Here is a 13,742-nt window from a genome sequence, read left to right as displayed (position 1 = left end):
AGCTACCCTGTAACGTATGCTGAAGCAGCTCCAGGGGATCTAGGAATTTGCATTTTATGAGCCATAAAAAGTTGTATTTAAAATGTTGAAGAGGGAATTTAAAGAGATCAATACGAGGCTGTATTAACAAATAGGTAATGGAATCATTGGTGAAAAGCTTTAACTTATTGTTAAAAAGTAATTTTTAAAATGTTGTTTATTTATAGTAGCTCTGAAGTCTCCTAATATTAATGAGTTTCTGAAAATATTTAAAATGTTTCTTTTTACAGGACTCGATTTTTGCTAGTGAGTATCAACACTTTGCAATCCGCCAACATTGTAGCGCGTTTTTATTTTTGGGTCGCAGACCGAGGAGAGTATTTAATTAAATTTTTGGTCCTAGTTGTTTACAACAGCCGACGCTTCGGTAAATCTTTTGATTAACTCGCAGTCAGACAATGGGAATGCATGTTCCTGGGTCTGACAACTTGATAATCTTTGCATCGCTGAGGAGTTGGCAAACCCTCATCCAGAAGCGCCATGTGGCAGCATTTGATGAAATATAAAACTTCAAAACGAGTCTGACAGCTGCTGACATTGCGATGTCCTCCCAGTGCCACTGTATGTGTTTCAAGTGTGCGTTTGTTTGTCTGTGTATTTGTGCCAGGATTAAGCTGGCGCATCATTAAACAGACGGCTGCACTTTGCGCATACGTCACGTGGCCCACAAGGAAAATATGTAACGACTTTTGATATATTTCGTACATGTTCACAAAGCAGCCTCTTAAGCGATTTGTCACCGGTGAATCAGCTGTCATCTTAGCGGCATTCAAATGCTTAACAATTAATCAGCTTATCGCCGACTGACGTGAAATGTGATTGGCAATGTTACTTCAGCGCCAAAAACTCATTTCCAGTTCTGAGAGGTTCCGCAACTGCACTCAATACACTTTGCCAGTGGCTTGGGGAAAAGATTCCTGATTCTTTGTGAAATTTATTATATAATTTAGAATTTATTATATATTATATTATAAATATTTCATCGCTCATTTTCAAGCATCAAGCACTTTCTTTCGCGTTGCAGACACCTTGACATCGCCTTTTGAAACTAGTGAAGTAGTTTCCGATTTTCGATATGGCCGTACTTGGATAGACGTTTTGTAGATAAACCTTGAGGGCTCACAATAAATAGTAAGGATATTTGATACTAGTCAAAGATACTAGTCAAAAGTGTGTGTACTAAGTATATTTAATTACATTTAATTTTTTCGCATTAATATATTAATATATGTTGGCTTGAACGGATAATTCTAAAATATAATAAATATTTTTGTACCAGTCAGACTTTAATTACAAGGTTCAACATGAAAAAATTTTTATTAAGAACGCCCGCTGGCAGTTTGTAAAAGAACCGGATCCTTCTGGGAAAACACAAAAAAATTAAAGAGAACACTTTCGTCGAGTTTCTCGACTATCTGATACTCAGTTACTCAGCTAGTGAGAGTGCAAACGAGAAAGTTAAACATTATTTTCAATAGAAATAAACAAAAAAAATTTTTTTTAATTCTTTCTTAATACATTTTAACAAATCGAGTATACCCTTTTACTCTACGAGTATCGGGTATAAAAACCCCGTTGGCTTTCCGTTCGTTATGGCCATAAGTGGGGCCAATTACCAACACTTCCAGCGGTATTTAGACTGACCGGTACGTTCCGAAATGGAAATAAAACAAACAAAATTAATATGCCGCCACCCATCGAGTGCGCCTAGGGCACAAATAAACTGAATGGACCGCCCGCCGAGGAGTCCTGCACACGTTTGTGGTGTTAGTGACCGAGACTCGACCAGGTCCTTCATTCGTGTGAATATCGCAGGGTGAGTGGGGTGACAATGTAACATATTTGCCACTTATTATTTTGCAATTGGGGCTTGGACACCAGCCCTCACTGAATTGATATGCATGTGCTTGTAAATTAGCAAACAAACAATTCAGAAATGGGAGCCTGCCAGTCATGTCCTTTAAATGACTTTCAGGGGAATGTGCAACTCAGTGGTGTTAGTAATGAAATTGCTGAATTAAATATTTAATTAGTACGTGAAGAGAAGGTTTTTGTTTATTTATCAGCAAATATATAAATAACCACATAACTATTTTTACTAAAAGTGCCACTGAAATCTGTAAAATTTAATCAATTTGGTATCAAAAGGACCACAAATTGCAGAAACTTTTCACATTTTCCGGCCGTGAAAGCATAACAAATTTAAAGTTGGCCTGCAAAAGACAGGACTGACATCACGGGCTACCACCACGTGTGCCATCTATCCGGCCATCAATTAAGCCACAACAGCATGGCATATCTGAAGTATAAGACTAAATAAAGCTGCCATCTACCGAATGTCAACAAGGTCGTTCCGAAACGAGCGAAATGGATCAGGGCACCGAGATCCGGAATCCGGATCGGACCCACATATCGGCGCACCGCAATCCCATACACAAACAACGAATCTCCGTCCGTCAGTGCTTAATTAAATCTCGTCGGGCGAGTTTATTTCACTTTCTCCATCCTCGCTGGCTGTCAAATTAGTGGCCAACTCCCCAAAACGGCAGCGGCTGTTGCACAAATTGTGGTTTCGCTCTGGCTAAAACTAATTTCAGCTAGATGATGTCAAGCCATTAAGTTATATTCGGTCAGCTGGGAGAAGTGGCGACCACTACACAAATAGTTGAGTTGAGCTGTCCATGACAGCGGTCGTGAAAACCCAAGGGTCAAAGTCAAAGGAGCAAAGTTCACTGAGCCCATTCGCATAACTTGTTGCATACTTCATGGGGCACCCGTTGACATGATAACACGAACTGGTGAGCTGGTAGCTGGTAGGGGGAGTAAAGGGGGTAAAGGGCGTGGAAAATTACAAGTGCTCTCGAACATAAAGTTTGCTAATTGGACTCTATGCGGGGTTTACACTAGATTTAGTATGAGACGTTTTTACTACGTTTTGCGAGGGGTGAACTCATTAAAGTTAAACTGCAATTACAACTAAAAGACTCCAAGGAGTCTGCTCCTCCTGCAGGTTTATACGACATAATAGGCATTTTACAGAAACATAGGGTATTTTTGTATTATATACTTTACAATCAAAACTAAAAGGTAAATTACTGTCATATGGCACACGGTTTTGTCATAACACACTCCACAACATAAATGAAAATTGCTTTGGCAGTTTTAAGCTAAGCCGCACTCACAACAGGATTAAATCTGATCCCTCAACCCACCTAGTCTGACGTCAATGATGAGCCTATTTGCCCCGGGCAGCAACTGAGTTTTTATTTAACTTTAGCTCCCGAAGTCAAACAAATAAAATGACAAAATATCCCGGCCTTGCCATATTTAAGCCTCTCGACTGCCAGGAGTGTTTTAATTTGTCAAACCCTGTATCGGGACTTGTCGCCAATCCTCGGCAAATCTCACCTGGCAGGTGGGAGGACCAGCTGAGTGCCTGCCTACAGCTGATTAAGCTCATTTATCAAGAGTGAATCCCACCCAGATGAAGATTCCTCGAAGTGCTTGTCGCGGCTCAAGAGTCTCGCAATTAAATGGCCTAAACTAGAGAGCCAGAAGTCGCCTACGGCATTCGCACAGTACGAAAAGTTGAAGTCAATATTGATATTCATGTTGGGAATCCTGAATTCGCCCACAAATTCCCAAGGAATAAGGAGGGCACAAGGAACGCTTAAAGGCCATGGCATTTTGGTATTTGAAAAGTTTGGCGCGCATCAATTTGGCAAGACAAACATATAATCGTTAAAGTTTTAATTGTACTGTGTAAGTGATGTTTCGCTGCCATCTAAATTTAGATTGAACAAAGTTTCAATATATATTAAGAAAGTTTGTGTTGCTCAAGAGGGCAGAATTTAATTCGTATTGATAACATTTGCAGAAATCTAATGAAATTATCACCGAAAAATTGTGGGTAAAGAGAACCCCCAGGGGTTCTTATGGTGTGTGTTTTCTTTCTTCAAAAATATTAAGCAAATTTTTTAGATAGGAGTATGCCATAACTTATGTAAATGATTTAAAGATATACTTTCTGAAGTCAGAGTAGTTTCCCTGCGGAGTTAATGCCCCCAAGGAGAAAGTGACTTTCAACTTTCATGTACCAGCTGGTGTATCTGTCTCGGGGAATTCTGTACCGACGTTTGTCGAATAGTTGGCAACTTTCTCCAATTCACCCAGACCCATAACTTGACAGGAACACAACACCCCTCCTCGAAGTCCTGCCTTCGCCAGACATCTGGAAACTACTGACGTGTTCCACTTTTTATGGCATCCGCCTCCTGGGACCCTTTCTTCATATTCCTGCCCTTGGCTTATTACGTCGCAAAGTTGATTTCACGGCATTCTTGCGGTGAATCCCATGCGTCAAAGGGAAAAGAATCCTGCTCGCAGAAGATCTGACAACATAACACGACACTGCTAGTGTGAAAATTTCTTTTCAGGGAAAATAATAATAAAATGTTATACATCAGTGATTTTAAAATTTTATTTGGATTTTCGTTTCGTTCGGATAAAAAAGAGGTTTTAAATTAATGTTATTTTGCATTTTTTGTAAGTTACCTGTTGGCATCACTGCCTGACCCTCTTCGTATGAATGAGTTTGGCACTTGTGAAACTGAAATTGCTGTGTATTCCTACCAAATCCGTCTTTGCCTTACGCATCTCGGCCACAACATGTTGGACAAATGGACAATTTTGTGAATTAAATTGATGTCTCGGTTGATTCGCTTCTTATTATTCAGACACACAAGAAACAGCCACAGATGTCACATGTGCAGAATAAAGGCTCCAGACAAAGAATTCATTGCACCCAAATGATTAATTTGAACTCATCAAGTACATTGCTATGATGATAATAAGGACCATGTTGATGTCGAGTTAATCATTGACTTAAGTTTTTTCGGTGGCTTTGGGCAATTTGTCTTCATGACTTTGAATAATATGGTTAGGATTAAAGAATAATGGTTTTGCCTAATGAATTGGTAAGCATAAAACAGAAAATTTAAGCCCTTCAGTGTTTTATATTGGATACACACTTTTATTTCCTTGAAAGTCATACAACATTTTTCTAAATTAAACAGCTTAATGCATCCATTAAACTAACGGCAACGTAAGAAGTGAGCTGCCAGTGGCAGCATTTTATTTGAAAACATTTGGAGAACTTTTATAAAAATACCATGCATGTTTTGGACTCACAGAAGCCCGCACAGTTTTACATCCACAACCGGCGGAAAAACAATGCCCTTGGACTGCATTTTAATGTCCAACTTGTGGTTCAGTAAACAACTAAAACTCTCGACTGTGAAAATAGACTCTCTGGAGGCCATTATGCTGCTGCCAGTTCTGCCGAAAAAACTATTTTTAAAGAGCTAAAAGCGATTCAACGGAAAGCGAATTTATGAAATTAGCATAAGTTGAACCCAAACTGAATATACAACTTTGAGTGGCCCATGAAGAGGGTATGGATGATTTCAGATTCATTGAAGTGAACAAACGAAGGCAAATCCAAAAATATCCTTGCACTGCAAAGGGCTAAGATGGACAAATACGTAGAAATATGGCTGGTCTTGGGAATTATTTATTTTACTTTCATTTCTGCCGCGGGTCCTTTCCTTTTCCCTTTGTCCGGCTGTTTGTGTAATCGGCTAGAAGGACTTAGATAAAACACGAAATGGCCACAAAAAGGATCTTGGCGCTTAGAGCATCTACACCCACACTTACTTCATAAATACACATGCAAACATCCTTCTGTACGAGAGTTCGATAACCGGATTTCGAACCAAACCCCGTGGCCCAAAGGCTTGCCAATGTTGGCCAAAACAACTGCACACGTTGGCAAATAAGAAAAAATACGTTAAAAATCACGGAACTATAAAAGCGTGATGGAGCTGAATAAGCTGCACTTGTATATTTCCAACTAACAAAAAAGACAAAAGTGCAGAAATAAATATATATACGAATTTTAAGAACATCTCAGTTCTTACACTATATTATAGATAATACACTTGCAACAATTTTGCATTATATATGATCCACCAAAAACTGGCCAAATCGCACAATCGTGGAGAGCGGGTGAATCATATAGACAAAGAGCATGGCCAGAACGGTGGCCTGCAGGACGTATTCCGAGCGATCCACATCCACATATCTTCGCTGGTGGACAACGGGGATGGTGAAGAGGATGAGAGCTGCCACGTAGATCAGACTGACCATCGACACGTATCGCATCATATAGCGATTGCCGTTCAGATACACAATCAAGTATATCGAAACGACAAATCACTATGCAACACAATGTGAGGACGAGCATGACGACGCTACCGGGCAGCAGTTTCAGCGGCAAATAGATGCCCATCATGTAGAGCAGGACGTTCAGGATCAGTACGATTATCAGGACACCAGCCATCCAGGGCAGCGATAGACGCGCCCACCGGTGGCAATTCACAAAGATCGCAACCACCTCCACGACCACAATGGCCAGCAGGCCATTGCACGGACACTGGCTGGCCACGTACACGAAGGCCATGATGAGCACACATGCAACGGCCAGGAGCAGCCACACGAAGCTGGGCACCGAGGGACTGATCAGCTCCGCGAAGTCCTGATTGCAGATCCGCAGCGCCACCAGCTGAACCACTGCGAATGACGACAGAACCGTGTGGATCACGTAGACCCAACCCAGGTGTTTCTTCCTCACGTCCACTGCGGAGCGCTGCCGGAAACGAACTGAAGACACGGCCGTGCTCAAAAAACCCGCGGATTCACCAGGAGGTGGCTTCTCCGGCTCAGGCGGCGGAGGCGGTGGAGCGGGAGTGGGAGCTGGAGCGGGCTGAGTTGGCTTGGGTGGAAGGGTTGACCTTTGGCCAGTCGGCTTGCGTGGACCCGTCGAGGGACGTGGCGGGAGATTTGGCCTGCTCATCTTTCTCCGAGTTGATACCACCACCCCCCGTTTGTGGCAACCTGCTGGGTGCTATGAACATGTATAATAAATATGAATTTGAATATATATTTGATTAACAAGGCGGGTGTACTGCTGAAAAAAAGGTGTAGCGTTACAATTTCGATTACTTTCTACTACTGAAACGAACTCAGTTCAATAATGCTTTCAAGTGCTGATCTGTGATGGAATAACGAATGGAGTGCATATACAATTCGCTTAATGAAACCACTCAGGAGAGTCTGCAGTGCTGCCTCGTCCAGCTCATGTATATTAAATGGGAATTACGCTGGCCAGGACTCAAGTGCTAATCAATGACACGTGCTGCGTTGTCACCAGACTCATTAAGTTGGCCCACCTTTGCACCTGATGATGTGTTTACATATGTATTTAGCTCTGGCGCTCTGTGTGCGCTGTGGGGCAACTTTTTGGGCCATTTTGTGGCTGAGGCTTTTAGTGAATTTTAATTAGACTTTGCCGCTGAAAAGCTAGCACGTGCAGAAACATTAGCAAACACGGCCTAAAGCCTAAAGCCAAACAACAAAGTCAGGCATTAAATAAACATGAGTTGGCAAAAAAAACTCAGGGTTTCGCCATGAAGAGACGAATCCAAGTGGTGGCGTATTACCTAGCTTTCTTTAGAATATGTTATTGAGTCAGCGATTACTGCGCTTTGTTCGCCTGCCATCTAATCCCCAACAATCGATGACAATATACGCATTTAACTAAGACCTTGCTTACACAAATGTCGGCATCAGGAAATTTGGCCATATTCGATATTATTAGCCCAGCTTTCTGTCATAATAAGCTTGGGCATTAAAAGTCCTACAAATGCCCATCAACCAGCCTGCCACTCACAGCAGCAATAACTTTTGAGAGATTTAAACTGACAGTGCCAATAGCCAGCAAAACCACAACACGAACGGAATGGCAAATTCTGATCGGAAGTGCGCCCCAAGGAAGTCATAGTAAATCCAATTAGAAGGACAATCGGATTTTATTGACGCTCGAATGAGTTGAACTTAGCTGTGAACTTCACAACAGATTTATTGATGCGAAAGAATTGTATTTATCCTCAGGAAAATGAAATATTATATAAATTGATATCAATATGTTTACTTTTTTTACTGTTTAATTTTTTTATTTTTCTAATTTTGGTTTCATTTGTGTTTTCTTTGGAAAAGCAACACTGTAATTCCGTCAAAAATTCATGTAAAATGTAAATGTAATTTAAGTTTAATGACTTCCATTAGGCAACTTTGCATGGTTGAAATGTCGTTACTTATTGAACCAATTAAAATGTCCATCTTAGGTTGTCATGACAAAGACTCCAAATATAAGTGCCATCGACAATGTATGGCTGATTGATTGAACTGGCAGATCCTTGTGCATTTGAGCAACAATAATACTTAATGGATACCGGATACCTTGCATTTTATTAATAAGAACTGCTCATCCTTTTTGGTAATTAGGGGGTTGCAAATATTCCTCATTCCACCTACCTAATCAGGCTGTCAGCTTATGTCAGGTCCTGTCAAATCTTTAACCTTGAAAGTTAATAATAGGCCTCCGTATTAAGTATTCAAAGGAAGAAAATTATTAGGGGCATGTGAGCTGGGCAGGTGGACTCAAAGAAGGTTAATTATTTAAAAGCATATTTCTAAATAAAGCAGGACATATGTGGTAGGTAAATATAGAAAAGCTCTCCAAAAGGTTAAATTTAAAACGCCATTCGGTGGCAAGGCATTAAATATGCCTCATGTGGCACGTATCCCCATCAAAATCATACCGTGACTTTCCAGCCGTACGACATGCAATTGAACAAATAAATCAGCGGGCTAATAAATTTTTACCAACGATGCTAGATGCCGCCTAACACTGAAGCCAATACCAAGACTTCCATAAATGCTGCCATAAATGCCGTCGACTGAGCCATTCAAGAAGCCAGGTGAACGAAGGAGCGAAGGACAAAGCCCGATTTCAGGCGACGAGCCTGGGAGTTACACTTGGCTGAGTTTCTGTAGCTGTTGCAATCGCCGATTTTCCAGCTCTTTCAGTTTTTCCCTTCCTGACTTTCACTTAAATGCTGTTGCCTTCTGCACCACATTGCGTATACGTGATGTGCCACGGCACGGGCTTCCACATTGAACAATATGATTAAAGGCAATTTTTAGCACCTGTTCTGGCTGTTGATTTCGTATCGAGTATTAATTGCCTTTTATTTTTATGACAACACTCGAGACGGCTCACATGCAATTAAATTATTTACGCGTGGGGGATAACGCATTTAAATGCTTATTTATGCATATGTAACTGAAACCGTGTACTTCGTACTCAGTTAACGGGAACGCATGTTAATCGGAACGCTTGTTTAAGCAATTATACTTTGAAATTACACTTTAAAATCGTGATTATAGTGTATACGTATTTTTTCCATATTTCCTAGGAATATACCTAAATACACTTAAATATACTTATAACTAAAGATGGCGCAAAGTGAATAACAACCTGAAAATGGAGAAGCTTTAAATACTTTGAGCAACCCTTTTAAGTTTAATAATTCATGAATGTATTTGTACATAAAATAAATTTTAAGTCCATCGCAAAGGAAACCCTAAACTCATTTTACTTTCTCTTTATTATTATAATTTTTTTACGTTCTTTTTCGTTCCTTTCTTGAGGTTATCTTTAATTATGTCCAACATTTTTCTTTTTCATCCATGTTAAGCCCTTGCCGAAGAACAAGAAGCAACCAAGAATGGTCCTTGTTCTTTTCCATGTAATTTCAAACCAGCCTTACATTCATTAAGACTTTGAGCTATGATTCCCAATGTACAAAGAACTAAAAATATTCCAGCCTTAGAAAATACTGAAACCAGAAGGCAGATGGTCAGATGGTTCACCTATTTTTATGTGAGCCTTTCAAGCGTTAAGTGCTCAGCGGCGTTTTAACCAGTCCTGGAATTGCAGCACGGTTGTTGACAACATGTCAAAGTAAACAATGCTGCAAACAACAAAAGTTGGTTTTCTCTTCTGGTTTGCTGAGCCCCTCATTCCCTCATCATCCGATTCCAACGAGTTAAGTTCATTACGTTGAAAGAACTGCACATTAGTTTCTATCTTGAAGACCAAGTTGTTTTTCAGTTACTCTGAAAGCAGCACTTAAGTGTGTCACTTGAAAAACATAAACAGCCATTTAATCTGCGCCAATAGGGAGCCTTTTAAATACCGTTTAAATAAATGCGGAGAAAATAAAACTTGTCTACCAACAAACTTCAAGTGAAATATAATTCGGTTTTTTTTTTTTATTTTAAATAGATACATTGATACATTGACGGCTTTTCGAAGAAGTAGTAAACTGAGTACAGATACCTACGTTCAAAATGTAGTAAGTTTGGGACACTTTGTAATATTTTAAGCCTGAAAACAGCAAATAAATTATTTAAACTTAAAGCCAAAGTTAAGCCACAGTCCCAAGTGCAGCAATAAAAACATAAAAGCTTTCCCCGTGTTTCTAAACAAATGTTGACTATAAACAAAAAGCTTAAGGATTCAAGCACTCTCTTAGCTTCTTTTGATAAACCGATTTTAGTTTACCAAAAGACGTTAAAGAAGCTAAGACTGGTACATTATGTTTATTTACAGGTCATTAAATTTAATCAACTACATTATAAACGATTCTATAAGCTAATTACTTAACTGAAAAGTTGTTTTATAAGCATTTTATGAAAGCTTTCTTTCATATCTGCGAGTGCTGAAATCAAAATTCATTTTAAATTCTGTCAGGTTATTTTGATACACTTAACAACTAATGATAGAAACTAATATAGAAACACATCACAATAAAAACCATTAAAAAGAAACATAATTATATTTTAAAATATTAAAAAAACATAAACCATGAAAAGAGTCCATGTGGACAACTACACACCCAAGTACTACAGTGGCAAGTGGTCCTGGAGTGCCGAAAAGGATTGCCTGGAATTCGAGCCGCACAACGATCTGGAGAATGCCAGGGAGCGTTACATCACCACCAATGGCTACAAGTTCCTGCGCATAATCGACCAGGAGGAGGAGCTCATCTTCCGGCAGGCTTATGTGCGGGATACGGGGACCTATGACTTTGACACCTTGGTGATCAATGACATCCGCGACCTGGTTCTCTTCCTGATGCCAAGCGATTTCCTGACCTACCGGTTCGTGGAGTTCATGCACCGCCCGGCAGTTCACCGTCTGATCCATGCGCTCATCATTTACTTCGAGTACTTCCTGCGGATGGTGGAGTTTGTGCTGGTGCGACGCGATGAGCTGGCCGATCAGATCCAAAGCGATCAGACCATCGAGATGAAGAAGACCTTCTCGATCTATCTCAGTCAGTACCGACTCCTGGTGGCCCGCAACTACAGTGTGATCCTGAAGGGAGAGGGCGACATGGCCAACTACTATCATATGAAGGAGATCATCAATATTTCGGATACCAGTCGCGACCGGGTCTTCCACGAGCAGTTCCTGGCCGTGATGACCCAGATCGTGTGGATCTGCATGCATCGCCGGGCGTACAATGTCATTGAGATGGAGATGAACCGTCTGTTTCGGTCCGATCACTTCGTTATGGCACGTCCGGAGTATCTAAGCTTTACGCCGGCGGAGCGGAGTTTACTCTATGGCCGTAACCATAAGATTGTCAACTATCGCACCCAGGTATCGCCGCTCGTCCAGGAGCTGGAGCACGTGGAGGAGGAGGACATGCCCATCCTGTGGATTGGCGAGCGAAAGTACCGTGGCAACGACAAGCGCATTGCCGAGATGGAGCTGGAGTACATTGTGCCGGGGCCACAACTGCGTATGATCGATGTGGCACACGGCATACTGGGGCATCCAAAGGATCTATACAACACAATTTTAGATCTGGACTGGCCCACAGTTCGCTACTCGAACTTTTCGCTGGGCTACGATCCATACCACATCATTCGCCAGCCGCATCTGGACATTCCCAAGATCGACGCCCTGAAAATGCGCAAGATGAGCGAAAACTACGAGCATTTCTACAAGGTGTATCGCATCTACGAGCCACATAGCCTGCAGATCCTGAGGAAGTGGCTCAAGCGGGACAAGCTCGTCCAGTTCTATCGCTCCGGGGGACTGCTGCTCACCAACGTGGTGTCGCGGTGCGAGAAGGAACTGGCCGAAAAGGTCCCGGTAACCAAGGTCGACCAGGTCATCTCCAACTACTTCAAGGTGAAGTCCAGGCTGCGCAAGGGATCGCCATATGAAGCGGACAACATCAGCATCACCTCCTCGCGCATCGGGGGCTTCAATTCGCCTCGCCAAAAGAATACCCCGCAGGAGTACTACTTCGATTGATTTGAGGTAAATGGGCGTGTGGGTAAATGGCCACACATCTTTTAGATTTTCCAGAGACTTAAATCCTTCAAAATTATAATTTCGTGAATAAAATACTTATGATCTTGCATTCTTGGCATCTTAAATATATATATCTAATATACTTTTTGGTATATTAAAAGTACAAAATAAGGTACATATTTCCGCTTTGAAACGCGAGCACAAGACTTTTCGTTCCCAGTGTTTCGAATGGCAGATCAGCTGATCCGCAGATAAGGCTATCGTATCAAAATCTGCCCACCTCGACAGCTCTATGCAGTAGTTGCTCGATAGACACGGTTCAGTACAGGAGCACATCTTCCGACCGTAATCATGTCCGCTCCGCCATATCGTCACTTCACCCAAATCGGGGATCCTGTTCTGCGCCAGAGGGCCGAAGAGGTTCCGCCTGAGGACATCGACAGTATGGAGATCAACCAAATTATTGAGGGCATGGTGAAGGTGTTACGTCACTACGATTGCGTGGGCGTGGCTGCGCCCCAAGTTGGAATACCGCTGCGCATTATTGTTATGGAGTTCCGGGAGGGAAAGCAGGAGCAATTCAAGCCGGAAGTCTACGAGGAGCGCAAAATGTCCACTCTGCCCTTGGCAGTAAGTAATAATTTACTTTCACATTCGGAAAATATTTACATTTATGTAGTTTTTAGTAGTATTTTATAAACTTAAGTTGTGCATCCAAAAATATTGCTAATGTGCATCCCCAATCCCGTGATTTCTCATCATAAATCACTTGCTTGTAGGTCTTCATTAATCCGGAGCTGGAGATAATCAGCAGCCAAGTAAACAAACATCCCGAAGGTTGCATGAGTGTGCGTGGCTTTTCCGCTGAGGTGGAGCGGTACGATAAGGTCCGGATCCGGGGAATCGGCAAGCTGGGCACTCCGTCGGAAATGGAACTGGAGGGCTGGAGCGCACGGATCGCGCAGCACGAGGTGGATCACCTGAACGGAACTATATACATGGATAAGATGGATCTCTCCACCTTTAAGTGCAACCTTTGGGAGCAAATTAACGCGGCTGAGGGACGATCCGCCATTTGGTTTCACAAGTAAAGCTATCTGTTAACAACTTGGTTGCGAGTAGGGCGGACTATAATTTCAAAGTAATGTATCCATTTTAAGCGTTTTTTCACTTTTTTATGGCGTTTTATATATTATATAAATATTTGTATATTATATTTGTATATTTTTTGAAAATAAACTACATTTGTAAACTGAATGCACCACTTTTTAAATAACCCCTGAAAAGAATGTTAAAAACAAATCCTATGTGTAAGAAACAAATTTAAGCTCACATGCAATTGTTATTTATGATTTTTTTAGGTTTTCCATACAAATTTTGCTATAAACGAAAAATTCAAAAAGTGCGC

General features: G+C 41.3%; 3 protein-coding genes across 3 annotated transcripts; 2 read left to right on the top strand and 1 right to left on the bottom strand.

The window, feature by feature from the left end:
• Positions 1-5,987: 5,987 nt before the first annotated feature.
• On the bottom strand, positions 5,988-7,107 carry LOC6536540. The gene is given in 2 exon segments (XM_002097080.4): positions 5,988-6,309; positions 6,311-7,107. Coding segments are annotated over 2 exon segments (897 nt in total). The 5' UTR covers positions 6,953-7,107; the 3' UTR covers positions 5,988-6,054.
• A 3,639-nt stretch (positions 7,108-10,746) lies between these two features.
• On the top strand, positions 10,747-12,443 carry LOC6536539 (protein phosphatase 1 regulatory subunit 36). The gene has a single exon (XM_002097079.4). The coding sequence runs from the start codon at positions 10,871-10,873 to the stop codon at positions 12,332-12,334; it is 1,464 nt and encodes a 487-aa protein (XP_002097115.1). The 5' UTR covers positions 10,747-10,870; the 3' UTR covers positions 12,335-12,443.
• A 177-nt stretch (positions 12,444-12,620) lies between these two features.
• On the top strand, positions 12,621-13,591 carry LOC6536538 (peptide deformylase, mitochondrial). The gene is made up of 2 exons (XM_002097078.3): positions 12,621-12,964; positions 13,114-13,591. The coding sequence occupies exons 1-2, from the start codon at positions 12,686-12,688 to the stop codon at positions 13,423-13,425; spliced, it is 591 nt and encodes a 196-aa protein (XP_002097114.1). The 5' UTR covers positions 12,621-12,685; the 3' UTR covers positions 13,426-13,591.
• The last annotated feature ends 151 nt before the right edge of the window (positions 13,592-13,742 follow it).

Source organism: Drosophila yakuba, chromosome 3R (genome assembly GCF_016746365.2).
Source record: "Drosophila yakuba strain Tai18E2 chromosome 3R, Prin_Dyak_Tai18E2_2.1, whole genome shotgun sequence".
Classification (NCBI taxonomy): Eukaryota; Metazoa; Arthropoda; class Insecta; order Diptera; family Drosophilidae; genus Drosophila; species Drosophila yakuba.
Note: the sequence above shows the minus strand (reverse complement) of the source record. Positions and strands in the feature narration are given on the sequence as shown.